This window comes from Emys orbicularis, chromosome 1 (assembly GCF_028017835.1).
Source record: "Emys orbicularis isolate rEmyOrb1 chromosome 1, rEmyOrb1.hap1, whole genome shotgun sequence".
NCBI classification, from domain to species: domain Eukaryota; kingdom Metazoa; phylum Chordata; order Testudines; family Emydidae; genus Emys; species Emys orbicularis.
The window spans coordinates 363,432,513-363,452,781 of NC_088683.1; the positions used below are offsets into that span (position 1 = coordinate 363,432,513).

The following is a 20,269-nucleotide window of genomic DNA, read 5'->3' on the forward strand; positions in this document are numbered from 1 at the left end:
AGTAGCCAACGCAATCATTGACCAGCTGCTATCAAGGGTAGTGACTTTGGGAAATGTGCAGACCACTGTGGATGGCTTTAATGCGCTGGGATTCCCTAACTGCAGCGGGGTGATAGATGGAACGCATATCCCTATCTTGGCCCCAGCACACCGTGCCGGCCAGTACATAAACTGCAAGGGGTACTTTTCCATGGTGCTGCAAGTACTGGTGGATCACAAGGGACGTTTCACCGACATCAACGTGGGATGGCCGGGAAAGGTGCATGATGCTTGCATCTTCAGGAACTCTGGTCTGTTTGAACAGCTGCAGGAAGGGACTTGCTTCCCAGACCAGAAAATAACCGTTGGGGATGTTGAAATGCCTATAGTTATTCTCGGGGACCCAGCCTACTCCTTAATGCCATGGCTCATGAAGCCGTACACAGGCACCCTGGACAGTAGTAAGGAGCAGTTTAACTATAGGCTGAGCAAGTGCAGAATGGTGATAGAATGTGCTTTTGGACGTTTGAAAGGGCGCTGGCGCAGTTTACTGACTCGGTTAGATCTCAGCACAACCAATATTCCAATTGTAATTGCTGCTTGTTGTGTGCTCCACAATATGTGTGAGAGTAAGGGGGAGACTTTTATGGTGGGGTGGGAGGTTGAGGCAACTCGCCTGGCGGCCAATTTTGCACAGCCAGACAACAGGGCGATTAGAAGAGCACAGCAGGGCGCACTGTGCATCAGAGAAGCATTGAAAGCCAGTTTCATGACTGGCCAGGGTACGGTGTGACAGTTGTGTTTGTTTCTCTTGAAGTTACCCACCCCCTATATGTATGAAAGGAAATAAAGTCAAAATTGTTTAAAAATTGTTCTTTATTATTTGTTGCACAACGCATTGAGAGAAATTAGAAGGTAGACTGGGGGCGGGGGGGTTAGGGGGATGGAGGAGGCAGGAAGGAGAAGTCCAGAAACCAAATCAAAACTTCGCATATGCCAGCTTTCTGGTGCTTGGGCGATCCTCTGGGGTTGAGTGTGTGGGTCCCCGTAGCCTCCCCCCTCGTGTTCTTGGGCATCTGGGTGAGGAGGCTATGGAACTTGGGGAGGAGGGAGGGCGGTTATACAGGGGCTGCAGCGGCAGTCTATGGTCTTGCTGCCTTTCCTGCATTAGATCCACCATAGAGCAGAGCATGTCAGTTTGCTCCCCCATGAGCTTGACCATAGCGTCCTGCCTGCTCTCATTGCGCGCCTCCCTCCTCTCTTCGTGTTCCTATAATGCTTTACGGGACTCCGCAATTGTTTGCCTCCACACATTCAGCTGGGCCCCATCAGTGCGGGAGGACTGCATGAGCTCAGCGAACATGTCGTCCCGAGTTCGTTTTTTCCGCCTTCTAATCTGGACCAGCCTCTGGGACGGAGTAGATAGGGGCCGCACTGAAACATTTGCACCTGCGGGAGGAGAAAAAGGGAGGGTAGTATTTTAAAAAATACATTGCAGAGAACAAAGGGGACACTTTGGTATGAGTAAGCCATCACACACGGCCAGGTAACAGAATTCAGCTTGCAGGCAGCCTAGGGGCACACGGGGTTCTGCTTCTTCTTCATTCATTTCAATGCTTTCAAACTGCTGGGCCCCCTTTTCCACAGCAAGCAATGACTGGTGGGTTTGCCATATAAAAGGAGGGCCTGCGGGCTCTCTGGGATGATCACTACACACAACAACCACCCCACCCCCCAGCACCCAGCACGTGGCTCCGATCAGGCTCAGAGCAGGGATGAGCCCTTTACACTAAACGCGAACAACCCAGCACGGCTGGGTTCCCTCCCCCCGCCCACCACTGCGTGGCTCCGATCAGGCTCTCACTCACCAGAAGTACCTTCTCCAGGGTCATGACCTTGGGAGTGAGGGGAGGCTATTGGCTCCAGCGTTAAGGATAGTTCCTGGCTAGGGGGGAAAACGGATTCCTCACTTGCTGCCTGTGCACCGTCCTCCTCCTCCTCCTCTTCGTCCTCCAATGACTCTTCCTCCTCGCTTCGTGCAGCTCCCCCCTTGCAGGTGTCCATGGACAGTGGTGGGGTAGCAGTGGCATCACCCCCCATAATTGCATGGAGCTCACAGTAAAAGCAGAATGTATGGGGCTGTGACCCAGAGCGCCCGTTTGCCTCCCTGGTTTTTTGGTACGCTTGCCTGAGCTCCTTGATTTTTGTACGACACTGCTCTGTGTCCCTGCAGTAGCCTCTTTCCGTCATGGCCCTGGAGATGATCCATTCATAGCATCAGGTGAACCTCCCAGGCAGAAAGCTGTTCATCTCTACCCAGAGATTGCCAGGGCAGCTGATATCTATCCATCTATCCCTACCTAACTGCCACTTTAGGCACCTAAATCCCAGAACCAGGCCCCCATTGGGATTCCCCACTCAGCTGCTCCTGAACCCTATAGGTGCAGAAACTTGTTTGGCACCTGAATTTTTCAGTAAAGAATGTTTCTGCCTCTGTGCATGCACCCTGCAGCTCCACAGCGGTGCATGAACAAGGGGAAAACAGGCGTTCCTCCACCGAACTTGCCTGTGGGACTTGATCTAGTAAGTGTGGTCGGACCTTGCTTATGAGACTGGGCCCCTATAAAGGGGCTGACACAAACAGCAGGGGTTGGGAGGGAATATGAGGACTTCCTCCTAACTTCAAGCCCAGTGGCTAAGGTATTACCTGGGACAGGCAGGAATACCCCCCATCTACCGGAGAGTGATTTGAACTAGGGCCTAGTACTTAGGTGGTGAGGGCACCAACCATTGGTCTACAGAGTCATTCCCATGCTTAGCTGTTTGGGCTCTCTCTTTCTCTGGCCCACTGCTGAATTTGTTCCATTGTGAAGACGTAGTGACAGAATCAGTGGCCTAAGAGGGAGAGCAAGTGTGAGAGAGCCCCTGTACCCTAGTGTTTCTGACACCTGCCTTGGCAGTGGGAATCCCAGGCTCCCATCCACCTCCTCCAATATCTTTTTAAAATTATGTATCCCCAGGGGAACAGCATCAACAGGCGAGATTGAGGGAGCCCCACACCAGACTATCCCATAAGCAAGTAGCTAGGGCATTCCCCCCAAACGTGACTGATACCCGTTCAAATCTCTTCTCCTCTCAGGTGGAGGAAGGGCCTGACCAGGGGTCTCCCAGAAACAGGGCAACATGTTAATGTAACAGGATGTGCACAGTTATTAGCCAGTTGGCATTACTGAGTCTGTTCAATATTTTATTTCTGTCACAGCCAGAATAAGAGCTGGTTCACGTTGGAGGAAATACACTGAGAGCCGCCTGACATTTTTTTTACTGGGACAGTTTTGTAGCTGTTATTTTCACCTATAAGGGGCTCTGTAGTTTTTACTCTGATGTAGCTGGGCAAGGTCACCACTGCGTCCCCTCCCCACACACTTGTGGCTGACCTTGCCTAGTCACACGGTGTTAATCCTCCAGAGCAGTGGTTCTCAAACTTTTGTACTGGTGACCCCTTTCACATAGCCAGCCTCTGAGTACGACCCCCCCTTATAAATTAAAAACACTTTTTTATATATTTAACACCATTATAAATGCTGGAGGTGAAGCGGGTTTGGGGTGGAGGCTGGCAGCTTGCAACCCCCCATGTAATAACCTCGCAACACCCTGAGGGGTCCCGACCCCCAGTTTGAGAATCCCTGCTCCAGAGCCTTGTCTCCATTAGGGTTTTACATCACTGTAGCTAAAGCACCATAGTTCTCCTCCTGTGGAATGCCAGTGCTTTACACTGGGGCTCAGCTGGAACAAACATTTGTGAAGTGTCTAAATTAGCATTTTAAAGATGTCTGTTAGGTGGGTTAATTGGCAAACAGGGAACTCCACTGAAATTAGGACTTCAAAACTCCTGTCTAGACATACCCATGTGTGTAAGTGTAAGCTATTGTGGGGAACTTTCCTGGCTTCTGCGAAAGGATAAGTCCTCGCCCCAGCTCCCTTTACCCAGAGCTCTGCCTGACCTCAGGGACTCCCCTTCCACTCTCCTGTGTGGCAGAGTCCTTGTAACCACACTTGCCAAACCCATGGGGAAAAAATGCAGAAATTGGGCTTGTTTTTGGCTTAATTGGCTTGTGAGTTGCTTGTTGGCTAGTTTTTGGCTTGTAGCTTGTTGTAACTTGTTGCTTCTTTTGTTTTGATTGGCTCCCGGCCAGCAGGGACAAGGGGAGCAAGGCGGGGCAAGGGGCAAACAGGGGCAAAGGGGGGAGAGAGTCAGGGGTGCACAGCGGGCCCACCACAGTCCCAGACTGCATGCCGGGGGGATCCAGTCACATTGAGTGTTGGGGATTTTAGGGATTGGCTTGTTTTGGCCTTGTTTTGAATGGGATTAGGTTGATTTTTGGCTTCTTGTGAAAGTCAGGATGCTTATTTACCACGTGAAAGTTGGCAACTGTGTGTTAACTCCACCAAGGCTGGGCCCAGGATTCCTGGGGGCTCGACCCCCAATCTTGTGCTGGTTACTTAGGACAGGGTCTAGGGTGGCCCCAGTCCAGGGTACTCTCTCCTCACCAGTGACTTTCTTGACCCACTGATTGCTTCATTAAGTTCAAACCACATACAATTTATTAAACAGCAGCAGTAAGAGAAATAAGGGAGAAATGGGAAAGGTTAAAGGAAACAAGGAACCCGCCCTGTGGGCACAGGGGAAACCACAAACAGCGTCTCTGGGATGTAAGGGAAGTTCACCATCTGTTCCTCCCACATCCCAGGCCTCCCTCCCAGGCCCTGCCTGTGCTGCGGTGATACGGCAGGTCAAACACCTGCTCTGGCTGTGGCCACATGCCCGCAGGGTCTAGGTGGTGGGACCCTTCTCCCCAGCATCAGCTCCCCTGTCAGGTTCAAAAATAACAGGAGTACTTGTGGCACCTTAGAGACTAACAAATTTAGAGTTTTTTCATAAAGTTGATGGATTTCCACTCCATACGGCTAAATGCAGTGCCTTGCATAATGACAGGTTTCAGAGTAGCAGCCGTGTTAGTCTGTATCCTCAAAAATAACAGGAGTACTTGTGGCACCTTAGAGACTAACAAATTTAGAGTTTTTTCATAAAGTTGATGGATTTCCACTCCATACAGCTAAATGCAGTGCCTTGCATAATAACAAATTTGTTAGTCTCTAAGGTGCCACAAGTACTCCTGTTATTTTTGAGGATACAGACTAACACGGCTGCTACTCTGAAACCTGTCATTATGCAAGGCACTGCATTTAGCCGTATGGAGTGGAAATCCATCAACTTTATGAAAAAACTCTAAATTTGTTAGTCTCTAAGGTGCCACAAGTACTCCTGTTATTTTTGAGGATACAGACTAACACGGCTGCTACTCTGAAACCTGTCAGGTTCGTGTTTCCCTCCGAGTCCAGACTGCAAGGGCTCTTTTTGGGTGATGTATCACTGCACTCCCCCTGTTCCCCCAGCCACTCACTGCACTCAGCTGCAGTGTTATATGTGACACAGCCGGCATCTGCTAGCCTGGGCCCACAGCTCCCCACTATAGCTAAGCCCCCGATCCTCATTGGGGCAACTGGTCTGTGCTGGCTCCTTTACTCTGCCCTTGGCAGCCCCAGCTCACACCCAGTCCCCGGGCTCCAGACTCCCTCATTGACCTGCCTGCCCTGTCAATCAGGCTGACATGGAGCGTTGGCCTCTCCCATTGGCCCTGGAGACTGTCAGCCTCAGGATCCTGATTTCTCTTCCACCGTTTCTCAATCTAGGAGAAAGTGGGGTTTTTTAGTTGAACCTCCCTCTGAGTTTCAGTGAGGGACCAGCAGCCCCCTCACATAAGGTTCTATTAAATATGTTTACAAGGGATCACCTTAAATAAATAACATATAGAAAAACATCTGCAGTGTGATGTGTTAAGTGCTGTCGAATGTCGTTGCTGTGGTAACACTGTCCAGGCTGCTAGGCTATTACAGCTGCTCATTGTAGGGACAAAATAAAGGCCAAGGCACAAAACAAGATTAAACTGGCTAGAGACATAAAGGGCAAAAAGAAAAAACATTCTACAAATATATTAGAATCCAGAGGAAGACCAATGACAGGGCAGGCCCATTAATGAGTGGGGTGAACAATAACAGCAAATGTGGAAATGGAAGAAATGCTAAATGACTTTTTTGTTTCAGTTTTCACCAAAAAGGTGAGTAGCGATTGGACGTCTAACATAGTGAATGCAAGTGAAAAAGAGGTAGGATCAGAGGCTAAAATAGGGAAAGAACAAGTTAAAAATTACTTAGACAAGTTAGTTGGCTTCAAGTCACCAGGGCCTGATGAAATGTATCTTAGAATACTCAAGGAGCTGACTGAGGAGATATCTGAGCCATTAGCAATTATCTTCAAAAAGTCATGGAAAACGGGAGAGATTCCAGAGGACTGGAAAAGGCCAAATATAGTGCCCCTCTATAAAGAGGGAAATAAGGAGAACCCGGGGAATTACAGACCAGTCAGCTTAACTTCTGTACCTGGAAAGATAATGGAGCAACTAATTAAGCAATCAATTTGCAAACACCTAGAAGCTAAGAAGGTGATAAGTGACAGTCAGCATGGATTTATCAAGAACAAATTGTGTCAAATGAACCTAACATATTTCTTTGACAGGATAACAAGCCTTGTGGACAGGGTGGAGATGGTAGATGTGGTATATCTTGACTTTAGTCTTGACTTTTGATGTTATCTTGCATGACCTTCTCATAAACAAACTACGGAAATTCAACCTAGATGGAGCTACTATAAGGTGGGGGCATAACTGGTTTGAAAACCATTCCCAGAGAGTAGTTATCTGTGGTTCACAGTCATGCTGGAAGGGCATAACCAGTGGGGTCCCGCAGGGATCAGGTCTGGGTCTGGTTCTGTTAAATATCTGCATCAATGATTTAGATAATGGCATAGTGAGTACACTTCTAAAGTTTGCGGATGATACCAAGCTGGGAGGGTTTGCAAGTGCATTGGAGGATAGGATGAAAATTCAAAATGATCTGGACAAACTGGAGAAATAGCCTGCAGTAAATAGGATGAAAATTAAGAAGGAAAAATGCAAAGTACTCCCCTTAGGAAGGAACAATCAGTTGCACACATATAAAATGGGAAATGACTGCCCAGGAAAGAGTACTGCAGGAAGGGATCTGGGGCTCACATGGATTGCAAGCTAAATATGAATCAACGGTGTAACACTGTTGCAACAAAAGCAAACACCGTTCTGGGATCTTGGGAACAGGCGAAGGGATGGATCACTTGGTGATGACCTGTTCTGTTCATTCCCTCTGGGGCCACTTGGCATTGGCCACTGTTGGAAGACAGGATACTGGGCTAGATGGACCTTTGGTCTGATCCAGTATGACTGTTCTTATGTAGTAGCAGGAATGTTGTAAGCAAAACACGAGAAGTAATTCTTCCTATCTACTCCGTAGTGATAAAGCTTCAACTGGAGTATTGTGTCCTGTTTTGGGTGCCACATTGGAGAAAGTCCAGAGAAGAGCAACAAAAATGATTAAAGGTCTAGAAAACATGACCTATGAGAGAAGATTGAAAAAATTGGGTTTGTTTAGTCTGGAGACTTACATTCAAAAAGGGGATTCGGTCCTTAAAAAAGAAAACGTGAAACACTGAGAATGTGGCTCTATCCCCCCAAATGTGTCAAAGCTCAGAATTTTTTGGCAATGTCAAGCTACCGTGGAAGAGCCATTTTAAATGAAGAAGCATCACTTGGCCCTTTGTTGTTAATAGAAATATGAAATGTGTTTAGATTCATTTTCCACTCACCCCATCAGTACACACATCACACCCCTACGTTTCGTATCCATTCACTCTGTGCGCATGTTCATCCCATCACCCCAGGTACAGCTCAGCAGTCACCCCACCAAGCCAACCCCTCAGCTACACCAAGGGAGGGGGAGCACTGCCCCACACCCTCTCCTTTATGGGCAAAGGGCAGGGGAGTGACGGCATTTCCATGTGTTCAGTGGAAGTCCCACCCCCAGTAAACACCCCAGGCCTGTTGCTCCCCATTCCTGACCCTATCCCTGCTTTCCCTGAGCAAGACACTGCCACGCCTTAGTCCCCATGTCACTGGCTCTCCCCCAGGATCCAAATTCCAATGCCTGGCTCCCTTTCCCTGGCCAGAAAAATCTGCCCCCAAAGGACCAACTCCCCAACAGACCCTCTAAACAAGGGATCAGCTCAGCAGGTGAACAGGGGAGGCAAGCAGGGGAGTTTTTCAGGGCGTAGCTGTGGATCCAGTGCATTGAGGTAAAGGGACTTGATGAGTTGTGTGCTGGTCTGTTTGCTGTTTGTTTCTGGGTGGGTCGTGTGGCTGTGGTTTGGGTTCCTGACCAGGCCAGGTGACAGAGGTCTGTCTGTTTGTGACTCTGAGAGGGCCGTGTGGCTCTGACCCTTGGGATGTCTGAGTCATCGATCACCCAGTTAGCCCTAGGGCAGAACTAAGCAGCGAGGCACGGAGTGTATGAGGTAGTTGCTGAGCAAACACTTGACCAGGCACTTGGGTGAGGCACTGAACCATTCAGCTATGTCGTTATTTTAGCCCCATTCTCTAGGACAAGGATTCTCAAACTGGGGGGATGAGACACCGCAGGGGGTCACGAGGTTATGACCTGGGGGGTTGCGAGCTGTCAGCCTCCACCCCAAACCCCACTTCACCGCCAGCATTTATAATAGTGTTAAATATATAAAAAAGTGTTTTCAATTTATATCGGGGGTGGGTCACACTCAGAGAGTTGCTGTGTGAAAGGAGTCACCACTACAAAAGTTTGAGAACCACTACTCTACGATACGATCGACAGACCTGCTGCGCCTGTTGGGTTCTGTGTATTGTGCATCAGTTTCACGGCACTTTTGAGTAAACACAGCAGCACTAGGTACTAGTATTTCCACCCCCCAGAATCCTTTAGAAAGTGAAAGCAGGATTTCCCCACAACTACTCCCCACCCCTCCAACTGAGAACTGTATTTCAGGGTCAAACCAACCTCCGTTATGGCTGGGCTGCAGTCCGTGAGATAGCAATTCCTGCCTGGGAAATCCCAGTTACTGAATGTGGAACAATGGATCACAGTGACACAATCGGGAGGATGTTTGGGTTTGATGTGTTCTTTCCCCCCAAATCTCCACTGAAGTTCCTTATGGATTCTCCTACAGCCACACCGGGGAAGTTGGAACAATGCTGCGGCCTCTGCTGATCCCCTTGACATACTTCTGTCTTCAGACCTGGCTGGGAATCCCTCAGGTAAACTCTTGAGCTTTGCCAGTAAAACACTCTGTGTTTTCTCGTGTTTCTGCTCAAGGCTATGCAGGCAGCCATACTGCCTTAGACCATAGACATGCAGGGCTGGAAGGGACCACGAGAGGTCATCTAGTGCAGCCTTGTGTGCTGAGGCTGGACCAAGTGCACTGAGACCACCGCCGACAATTTTTGTCTATTGAGGGCCCCACGCCACATTTTGCAGTGGCTGGTAGGGGAACCCCGGCCCTCCCACCTAAACTGGGTTCCAGTCCAGGGACCTTCTGACCAGCAGCCAAGGTCTGCTCCACCACAGCAGTGTTGCCGTCCTCCATACGCATTCGGGGGTTGTATCTTGGATGGAACCTTCCCATGGGCACCACCAGCCTTGGAGCATGCAGTGCATGGCTGGCATACGGCGATGGCAACCCACTGCCTCCCAGTGAGTTTAATGAGGGGGGTTTCTAGATATTGCAGTAGGAGTGGATTGGGATCTCAGTCCCTCCTAGTTCCCTCCCTTTTACGCCCCTTTTCCCCCATGCTTTGTCTTCCTTATTAATGTATCCGTTCCTGCCTTTCTTCCTAACCTCCCTCTACCCACAATATATCTATTACACTAAAAGTCCCCAGTAAACTAAAAATGCATCTGCAGTGATTACAGGGCTTGCTGGTCCTTGGGTGTGCCGCCCCCCCAGAAAAAATCATGGAGCTAACATAACATTTGCCATGCAACACACTGAGGATTTTGCCTCTATGTTCCATCCCTTTCTCCCACTTTTCCTCTGACTTGTCTATTTAGAGGCAAGCTTCTAGGGCAGAGGCCATTCCTAGTGTGTTTGTACAGGGCTGAGCACAATAGGGCCCCGATCCTGGGTGTGACCTCTAGGTGCTATTGTAACACAAATGCTAATGCCACCATATGCTTCCTTTATTCTCTCAGGCAAAATGTGAGGTGCAGCTGAACATGATGAAAGATGCTTTCGATGACCAATATATAGGATGTGCTGAAGAAATGCATGGAATTGCACATAAATTGATACAGCCGGAAATGTCTCCATTTAGCCCGCTGTGGGAAAACGCAACAGAAAAATGGAATCGTGTGAAAACAACAATTACTCGTCCCAGCAACTTTGAGGATGAGTACGGAATAGCCCTAGTAGCCTATACTGACCCCACCAAATACACCAAATACAACAAAATTTTTTCAACTATATTTAATGATGCAGTGAGTGGGACTAACAGATCTCGAGCTGCTTACATGGCCAGTTTCCAGTTCAAAGCCTTTCATTATTATTTGACAAGAGCTTTGCAGCTCTTATGGAAGGAGACAGGAGAAAAGTGTGGTGTGATGTATAAAACGACGGTGTACCGGGGAGTTAATACTACTTCTAAGTACACGGGACAGGCTTCCATCAGGTTTGGATACTTTGCCTCTTCATCTATTAATAGAAAAGTGGCTGAAAGTTTTGGCAAGGCCACGTTCTTCACCATCCACACATGCTTTGGCGTGAAGATCCAGGACATGTCATATAATCGTTCCCAAGAAGAAGTGTTAATCCCACCTTATGAGATATTCAATGTGGTCAAAATACAAGGGAATAACGTCACCCTCCAGAGCATAAAGCAGAACTGCAGTAATTTTAACTGCGCGTACCTGGGCGGTGAGTACTGGGCTGAACAGGAGAAATATTTGTGTGGGGCTATTTGCTGTGGAGATTTGAAAACCCCACTTGAGGGAGAGCTGACGAGAGGGACGCTGACTTGGGGACTTGCCACCAGGGCTGGGGGAGACAGGCTGCCACGACTCTTGCTGCTAGAGAGGGCTCGGGCTGGGGTGGGTGGACACTGGGTCCCACTCGCTCACTGAGGAAGGAGAAGGTGCCTAGACATCATGGCAATGGGAGCACTAGAAAGACAGGTGAAGGCCCCAAACCACTGCGAGTCTTCAACACACACACGCCCCGTACAGAGTCCACAAGAGCTCTGGCAGAGCAGCTGTGGCTCCTCAGACACGGCACAGCAAATCCACAGGCTGTGGAAAAGGGAGCAGGCAGGTGGCCTAGTGTGCAGATAGCACATTATTCGGGGCCGTCAGGACTAGGGACGACAGTGAGGAACTTCAGAGAGATCTAACCGAGTTGGGTGAATGGGCAACACAACATCAGGTGAAATTCACTGACACACATTCAAGGTAACGCACATTGTGAGGGATAATTTCACTGGATTGTTAATGAGCTGTATCAACTCAGAAGGAAACCTGGCCAGCATTGTGGTGTGTTCAGTGCAAATCTCAGTAAAAACCTCTGTTCAATGTGCTGGTCTACACTGGGGGGGAGGGGGGGAATCGATCCAAGATACGCTACGTCAGCTACGTGAATAGCGTAGCTGAAATCGAAGTATCTTGGATTGAATTACCTGGGGTCCACACGGTGCGGGATCGATGGCCGCAGCTCCCCCGTTGACTGCGCTACCGCCGCTCGCTCTGGTGGAGTTCCGGAGTTGACGGTGAGCGCGTTCGGGGATCAATATATCGCGTCTTAATGAGACACAATATATCGATCCCAGATACATCGATTGCTACCCGCCGATACGGCGGGTACTGAAGACATACCCTTAGTCTATAAAGCAAACAAAATGTTAGCATGCATTGGGAATGATGGGATGGAGAATAATGTGGAGATATTAGAACTAAGGCTAAGATTTAGTCATGGGTTTTTGTTTTTTAAGTAAAAGTCATGGACAAGTCACAGGCAACAAACAAAAATTCACGGCCTTGTGACCTGTCCATGACTTGTACTATATACCCCAGACTAAATCTTGGGTGTTCTTGGGGCCTCTGGGGCACCCGCTGGTGCTCGGCGGAGGGAAGGGGTAGCCCGGGATCGTCACCGCTGCTGCTGGCGGGGGGCGTCCCTGCCGGCCCGGGACCGTTGCTGTGGGGGGCAAGGGCAGTGTGGCTGGCACTGGAGCCTCCCATGCTGCTCAGGTGGTCTTCAGTTCAGTTGCACCTACCAGGTTCAGAAGTCATGGAATCTGTGACTTCCATGACCTCCGGGACAGACTCGCAGCCTTAATTATAACACCAATGCATGAATCAATGGGGCACTCTTCCCTGGGATACTAGGTTTAGTTCTGATCACCTAGCTCTAAAAGATTTATCAGGGGGGTGGAGAAAGAGTTCAGAGACACGGGGTGAAAATGACCAGAGATCTGGAGAGGTTTCTGTGGGAGGGATTGGGATGATTGAGCTAAGAGAAAAGACGTAAAAGGAAACATTATTTTGTATATCTCCATAAATGAGATGGGGAAATGGCAGTGTGTAATTTATCACTAGTTAAAGGGAATGCCCTGTTATATAGAATGCAGGCTTAACTTGTGGAACTCATTGCCACAACGTTTCCATGACTCCAAGAACTCAGTAGAATTAAAAAAAGAGAATTAGCCATTGATATAGACAGAATCTCCAAAGTTATGTTACATAGGATAAACTAATTGTTTTTAAAAGGGCAATAAATCTTTAGGCCTGAGGACAAAAGACAGTCACTAACTGACAGGGTTGGGGAAGAAATTTCCTCTACGTGTATGTTATTCCCCGCTGGGGTTTCTTGCAGCTTCCCCTGAAACAGCTGGGTCTCACCTCTATCAGGGACAGGAGACCAGGCTAGATCCCGTCCGACAGTTCCTATGTTTTTTTGGAAATAGTAGAATGCAGCTGAAAATTCTACCTGGACAGATCGCATTTCATTGACTCTCTCTGTTTGTACTGTAGGAAAGAAGACCCAAACATGTGTTTACAACTCTGGTAAGAAAGAACATTTTTGTTTTCATTCTTTTGAAAATGTCTCGCCCTCTCTATTGAAGTGCAGAGCAGAGAGCAACCCCACCAGGCAAACATGTCACATGAAACCAGTTGAGAAATAAGTGGGGTGAACTGCATGTTCTGTCTATTTATCCAGGTTCTCGTAGGGAGCTCATGACTAGTATCTGACACCTTCACGTCTGACTCAATTCCAGGCACAGTTGATTTCAGAAAAGAAAATTTAAGGAGAATAACCCCTTCGAGCACTAAAGATTCATCTTCAGTGTTCTGAACTATAAGCTGAACATACATCCCCTAACCCAGCACCACAAGTGTGTCTCCATCTCCCTCCTCTCATAACTAGCCCCATTCTAGCCGCAGTGGGGCTACATCCTCTCAAAAGGACTAAACAGGGCTATTTTACCAGAGCAGGGTTGGAAAAATCTCAACAAAATATTTTCGCATTGGAATTTGACAAATCATCACACCCTAAACCTTTTGCAGGGGCGGTTTGATTTTGACAGTGTTCTGTCAGAACGCTGCCTGGGTTCTGGCCAGATCAGCCGCCTGGCTCCTTGGCAGCTTGGCTGGCGGGCTGCATAGGAGTCATAGATCCTAGGTAATTAGTAACAATAGTCAATAATGGGATATTATAAGTTACTACAGAGAACATTTTCAGGAGGGTCTGGCTGGGAATCTTGCCCACATGCTCGGGGTTCAGCTGATCGCCATATTTGGGGTCGGGAAGGAATTTTCCTCCAGGGTAGATTGGCAGAGGCCCTGGAGGTTTTTCGCCTTCCTCCGCAGCATGGGGCAGGGGTCGCTTGCTGGAGGACTCTCTGCGACTTGAAGTCTTTAAATCATGATTTGGGGACTTCAACACCTGAGTCAAGGGAGAAAATTATTCCAGGAGTGGGTGGGTCATGTTTAGAGGCCTGCATCATGCGGGAGGTCAGACTAGATGATCATAATGGTCCCTTCTGACCTTAAAGTCTATGAGTCTATGAGACTTCCAGTGCCCCTGACCCTGGGACAGCCTGCTTGATGGACCACCCTAGAGCCGACGCTCCCTTCCCAAATCAGAGCCTCTGGGACTGGCTTGGATGAAAGGTGCTCATTAATGATGGATACCAAAGGAACAAGCAGGTTGAGGGGGAGGAAGTAGCTCTGTTCAGCTTTAAGGATCTCTGTCTGTGTGAAATAATTTCCTATGAATTGTTTGATCGGCTTTTTCCTATTAACAGCTACCAGAGGCGGCCCGGCCTTTCCCAGTGTTCTGAGCCCTTCACTATTTGGAGGATCCGTCATCCTGATCCACATTGCTGCTCTGAAGCTGTTTGCTGGTTTCTAATTTGTCCTATTCGTGTTACTCACTTTTTTCTCTCTAACACAAATCATGGTGATGGGACTTGATCCAAAGCCGTCCTGCTGTTCTGCCAGCGTTCCAAAGGGAAACCAGGAACATGGAGGGAGTGTCGCTGGTACCTGCTTGGGCCAGCTTTGATTGTACGTTATCGATGAGTAGATCAAAATGAAAGCTCATAGTTCTATTCCAGGTGGGATTTATTTTACAATGGTAGAGCTATAAAGTGGTGCCTGTTATATAACTAATTATTAATTCCTGTCATGCCAGCACTTTGTACCAACTTTTGATGACTTCAGTACAAGACTAAGAAATGAACTAAGTCTAAGTATTTTCATTAAGACAGTAGATGGCTTAATCTGTGTTTCGGCCAGGTGAATCTGTAACAGGACAGTTTGTGGGGTCCCATGTCTATCTCTCTCAGTCACTTTCATATCAAATTTGCTCAGAAGAGGATATTTTTAACTGGAGAAATCAAAGGTCCAATTCTGGGCTAGTTTACCCACCTGCCTGCCCACTGACTGTCCTGGGATTGCATGGGGTCTAATCAGTAACAGCATAGGTAGGTCTGACCACTACCATGGCAACTGACGTATTCCAGCAAGGGGCAGGGCGTGTGTATGGATATTCTGAATAGCCAGATTGGGCCGTCAGGAGGACACTGGAACTGAACAGGTGTGACGGGATCCCCGGGGTGCAGCCTGGGACTGTGGGACCGCTGTGCCCCCTGAACTCTCTCCAGCCTGGGCTGTCTCTCACAATGCGTTGCTAGTGACCAGCAGCAAACCCCTCCAGGTGCTGTGATCACTCGGAACAGCAGCCTGTGGAGCCCCACACCCAGCTAGATTGCATGAATGCTCCCAGAGCCACTCATGGATCACACAGAGAATGGCACTAGCCAGATTCCCCCCAGCTTCCAGCCTTGTACCCCAGGAATATACCACCTTGCTCTGCTCAAGATGGGCAGTGCAAATTTATTAGTTGGTTCACCACTTCAACAATGGAAAGTGGACATACGCTAGTCTTTGTAACCTGAGGACATTTGCCACGCACTTCAGGCAAACTCACTGGTAAAGATAAACAGCTAAACAAATTTATTGACTACAAAGATAGATTTTAAGTGACTATAAGAGTTAAGCAATAAGTCAGAGTTAGTCACCAAAAGAAAAAAAGCACACAGTCTAAACTCTCAACCTGATTAGACTGGGCAACAGCTAGACTAAATAGTTTTGCACCCCACTGGATATTGCCATCCTTAATATCATAGGCACCGACTTTCAAAAGTGCTGGGGGTGGGGGGTGCTGATCAGCAGGGCCCGCCAGCGTGTGAGAGGCACTGGGGAGAGGGGCAAAGCTGATGGGGGGCTGCCAGCAGGTGCTCAGCACCCACCAATTTTTCCCTGTGGGTGCTCCAGCCCTGGAGTTGGCACCTATACTTAATATACAGGTTTGTCCCTTAAAGTCCAGGCCACTTTACCAGGCACTGGGAGAACCAGGACCACCCTCGACTCCAGGTCCAAACCCAGGGACCCTATAGAGAGCAGCCATTTGTAATGTCCTTTTAAATAAACTGTGTTGCTGCTGTAATTCCCTGGGCCACTTCTCCATGGCTCCCGCACATTCTTCACCCTTACCTCATTCTTCACCCTTCACCTTATCCCTGAACCTGCACCCCCAGCCCAGAGCCCTGACCCCCTCCTGCATCCCAACCCCCTGCCCCAGCCCTGAGACCCTTGCAAACCCAGAGCCCCTCCTGCACCCCAAACCTCTCATCCCCGTCCTCACCCCAGAGCCTGCACCCCCAGCCCAGAGCCCTGATCCCCTCCTGCACCCCAACCCCCTGCCCCATCCCAGACCCCCCTCCCACATCCCAAACCCCTCGTCCCCAGCTCCGTTGGGTTGCGGGCATCAACAATTTTCTTCAACTGGGTCCTCAGAAAAAAAGTTTGAAAACCACTGGTGTAACCCACACACCTACCGGCTGTGGTGCTTTGTCCCATCTAATGGCACCAGGACCATGTAGAGAGAGAGAGATTAAGGAGTCTGCTCAATAACCTTAGCTAAGGGCCACGTAGCTTTTCGCTTATGCTGTAGAGCACGGGGTTGGCAAACTTTTTGGCCCAAGGGCCACATCTGGGTATGGAAATTGTATGGTGGGCCACGAATGCTCACGAAATTGGGGGTTGGGATGCGGGAGGGGGTGAGGGCTCTGGGGTGGGGCCAGAAATTAGGAGTTCAGGGTATGGGAAGGGGCTCCGGACTGGGGCAGGGGGTTGGAGTGTGGGAGGGGGTGAGGGCTCTGGGGTGGGGCCAGAAATTAGGAGTTCAGGGTATGGGAAGGGGCTCCGGACTGGGGCAGGGGGTTGGAGTGTGGGAGGGGGTGAGGGCTCTGGGGTGGGGCCAGAAATTAGGAGTTCAGGGTATGGGATGGGGCTCCGGACTGGGGCAGGGGGTTGGGGGGTGTGTGGGGGGGTGAGGGCTCCAGCTGGATCTGAGAAGTAGCTGACACCCCATCTGATGCCCCCTTCTGTCAGCTGCTTGGGCTGTGATCCCCCCCCCCCCCAAGGCTCAGGGTGCTCCCTCTTTGGGACTTGGCTCTCTTGCCCGGTCACTGTATAGTCCCCACTTCTGGGGTTAGGGAGTCCAAGAGCACAATTGTCCAAATGCTGCTGCCAGACAGACGGTGTTCAACCTCCCTTGGGCTCCGTGCCACTCTACCAGCGGCTGGCAGGGGAACCCTGGCCCACCCCCTACCCCAGCCCCAGCCCAGGGACTCTGTCCCCAGCAATCCAACTCCTCATTCCCCACTCCTATTTCCCTGGGCTCCTTCCTACCAAGCCTCCCTATCTTCTCTTTCCTGGCTCAGGGTTCCCCACTGGCGCCTCCTCTACTCTCCGGGGCTGCTTCACCCCTGCTAGCCTCAGGTCAGACCCCTCACCCCAGGACAGCAGCCCAGGGCTCACTGCCTCCTGGTGTCTGAGTCCTGCCTCCTTCCAGGGAGCGACTGCAGACTCCAGCCCGTGTGTGCGCTCAGCTTCTTTGCCTTATGATGCCGGCCCAGCCCTTCCCCAGCTGGGCTCCACTCTCAGTTAACCCGGGCCCTGCCGCTCGCAGGGGAGGCCAGGTAACCTAACTGGCCTCTCAGGGCCTCCGTGCCTCCGTCAGGGCTGGGGGCACAGGCCATTGGCGTCTCTCCTGCCCAGAGGTCAGAGCTGCAGGGCAAGTGGCGCAATCACCCCGTGGGAATGTCAAAGCCCCTCCCCCCCGGCCCACGCCAGGCACCGCACTCTGCGGGTCATGTGGTTTGTGCCCATCCAGCTGCTGAGTGGGGATGTGCCCCTGAGCTGGGTCCCAGACCCCGCCATGCAGTGGCCGGAGCAGCTCCCTGCCAGGTCCCTGGTGCCCTCGGTTTGCCCCGGGCGAGGGGGTTCCCACTCTCCATTCTGGCCCATCTAGAGGATTTCATGGTGCTGCAGGGAGGAACCCCAGGGATGGGGGAGATCCCAGCTCCCGCAGCATGCTGAGGAGAGACCCATTGGCAGCTCCTCTGGGACCAGCTGCTCCAGAATGGGGGAGGGGCTGGGAGGCCATCCCAGAAGGTTGTGCGCTCACATTAGAGAGCCGGGTGTCTGGGCAGCTCCCAGTTCCCCTCTCGGCAGGGAGCACAGCTGCCAGATCCCTTCCCCTGCTGGGAAGTGGGGCTGAGGAGAGGTGCTGACATGAGGAGGGGGCTTACGTGTCAGTTGGCTGGGAAAGGGGAGAAATTATTGGACACCTGAGGGTGTATTGAATGGAGCCCTCAGAAATGGGTGTGCTTGTCTCTACCCGTCACCACAGAACCATGTAGCAGGAATGCATCATTGGGAACATGTGTGTGGGCAAACTAGAAAATGTGACGTGTGTTTTGTTCAATGGACAATGTATATGTGTTACATCCTGGGAAACAGTATTTTGGGAAGCTGCAAGTACCAGCCAACCCCTAGTGGATGCATGTAGATATAATGCCAACGTATTATATACTAGCAATCACACGTACTATTTACCAAAGATAAAAAAGGCACAGAGCACTATAAACATGACTCCGGTTAATTTCTCCATTACCCTTGCTCTGGATTGGCACGATCTAACTGATCAGTTGATGTCAGAAACAAAGGTGACTCGGTTTTTACAATGGACACAGAGGGATATAGGGAAGTGTCATTCAATATTACATGCAAATGGAGACATGCTGAAAATAGCTAGGTCTGAAAAAGAACTGACAGCCTATCACTGGTACGACATTTTTACAAGCTGGTCTCCGACTTCTAAGGACATATTGTCCATCATGTTTCCCCCATTGCTAGTTGTGTTAATATTGTCCTTTGTTTGCTTGCTAGGAATGTGTTGTATGTGCTGTTGGACAAAGATAATGTTTGTTAAATTACAACCACAAGCTCAAATTGCCTCTCAGTATATTGCTATGAAACAGTTGTATAAAATATGACCCACTCAATAATTGTTCTTGAGGGGTCTAAAGGGGGACATGTAGTAGTAGGATTTTATGTTTGTATTTTGTATAATTTAGAATGAAGGATAAGGAATAATAATGTAGCATTGTAGCCCATAAGATTACTTTGCTAGCTATTATATCCTACTAATCCAGCCAGCCGTATCAAATAATATGTTTCTCTTTCTGAATTAATCCATTTCATATATGATTCTTATATTTGATCAGTATTAATTCCTATGAAATTAGGATGTGTTGAGGCGTATGATATATGTTTCCTAATAACTATATATAAAAGTTTTGCTGAAATGCAAGAAGCCTGCTGGCCTGTATCCAGCAAGACCAGCTAAATAGCTAAAAGTATGTGTAGTTAAGAGTAAGTCAGCATAAAGGCTGGCAACCTTTGGCACAGATAAAAATGGTCCCTGAACTTTGGGGAACTGAAGGGAGGAACTACATACAACACTAAATAGGTTTATCCAGCATCTGCAACTGGTTGGTAACCGCAGGGCAGACCACAAACCTGGAAATCGCCAAAAGAGCCTAGGTTGGCCATTTGACGAGTGCTTGTTTTCTTAAATTGTTCTTCTCATCCTTTATCTTGGGCTCGGAGCTGGGGGTCAGGGCTGTGGGGGGAAGGGCCCCCCAAAATTGCTTTGCCCCAGGCTCCCTGAATCCTCTGGGCAGCCCTGTCAAGGACAAGATGGGGCCCTTCCATTTAGAGATGGGAATGGATGGTGTTGACCTGGAATTTTGTACATTACTAGATTTTTCACCATTGGTAAATTACGCTCCCCGGGCAGGTCATACCATGCTTTGACTCTTGCTGCTCCTTGCTCGTCTCGGCAGGCCACTGCCTGCTGTACCTGTTTTACATGGTCGATTAGAGTTAAAATCCATTCTTGTGTTAAGCCGTGTGTAGTGACTTCCCCAGGTACTGGGGTAAGTAGATTTTCCCACCGTTCCATGAGCCTTCCCATGAGAGCCTCGTATGGAGAAAATCCTGTGCCCTTTGATTCTCGGGCCCTTATTCTCATTAAGACAAAAGGCAGTAACTGTGACCAGTTTTTTTCCTCCCATTTCCACTCCCTTTCTTAGCTCACTTTTAATGGTGCGGTTCATGCGTTCCACCTGCCCCGCAGCCTGTGGGTGGTAAGCAATATGGAACAATTGTGTGATTCCAGTGAGGGCTGATAGCTCCCCTAACAGATCTGACCGGAAAGCAGCTCCTTGGTTTGAGTCAATCACCTTTGGGACCCCCAGCGAGTGAATACCTCATTTACCAGTATTTCAGCAGTTACCCGAGCAGTTTGATACTTTGTGAGGAAAGCTTTCACCCACCTGCTGAAAGCATCCACTACCACCAACATGAA

General features: G+C 49.5%; 1 protein-coding gene and 1 pseudogene across 1 annotated transcript in view; one reads left to right on the forward strand and one right to left on the reverse strand.

Annotated features, from left to right (window-relative positions):
* LOC135895338 (ecto-ADP-ribosyltransferase 5-like) overlaps positions 1–14,398 on the forward strand; it is a 54,755-nt gene extending 40,357 nt beyond the window's left edge. Inside the window, exons 2-5 of the mRNA XM_065423410.1 lie at positions 9,167–9,254; positions 10,189–10,909; positions 13,018–13,050; positions 14,292–14,398. Coding sequence (XP_065279482.1) covers positions 9,189–9,254; positions 10,189–10,909; positions 13,018–13,050; positions 14,292–14,398 — 927 coding nt within the window. The 5' untranslated portion in view covers positions 9,167–9,188. The remainder of the gene's footprint in view (positions 1–9,166; positions 9,255–10,188; positions 10,910–13,017; positions 13,051–14,291) is intronic.
* LOC135895337 (ecto-ADP-ribosyltransferase 5-like) overlaps positions 1–20,269 on the reverse strand; it is a 221,179-nt pseudogene that overhangs the window by 138,015 nt on the left and 62,895 nt on the right.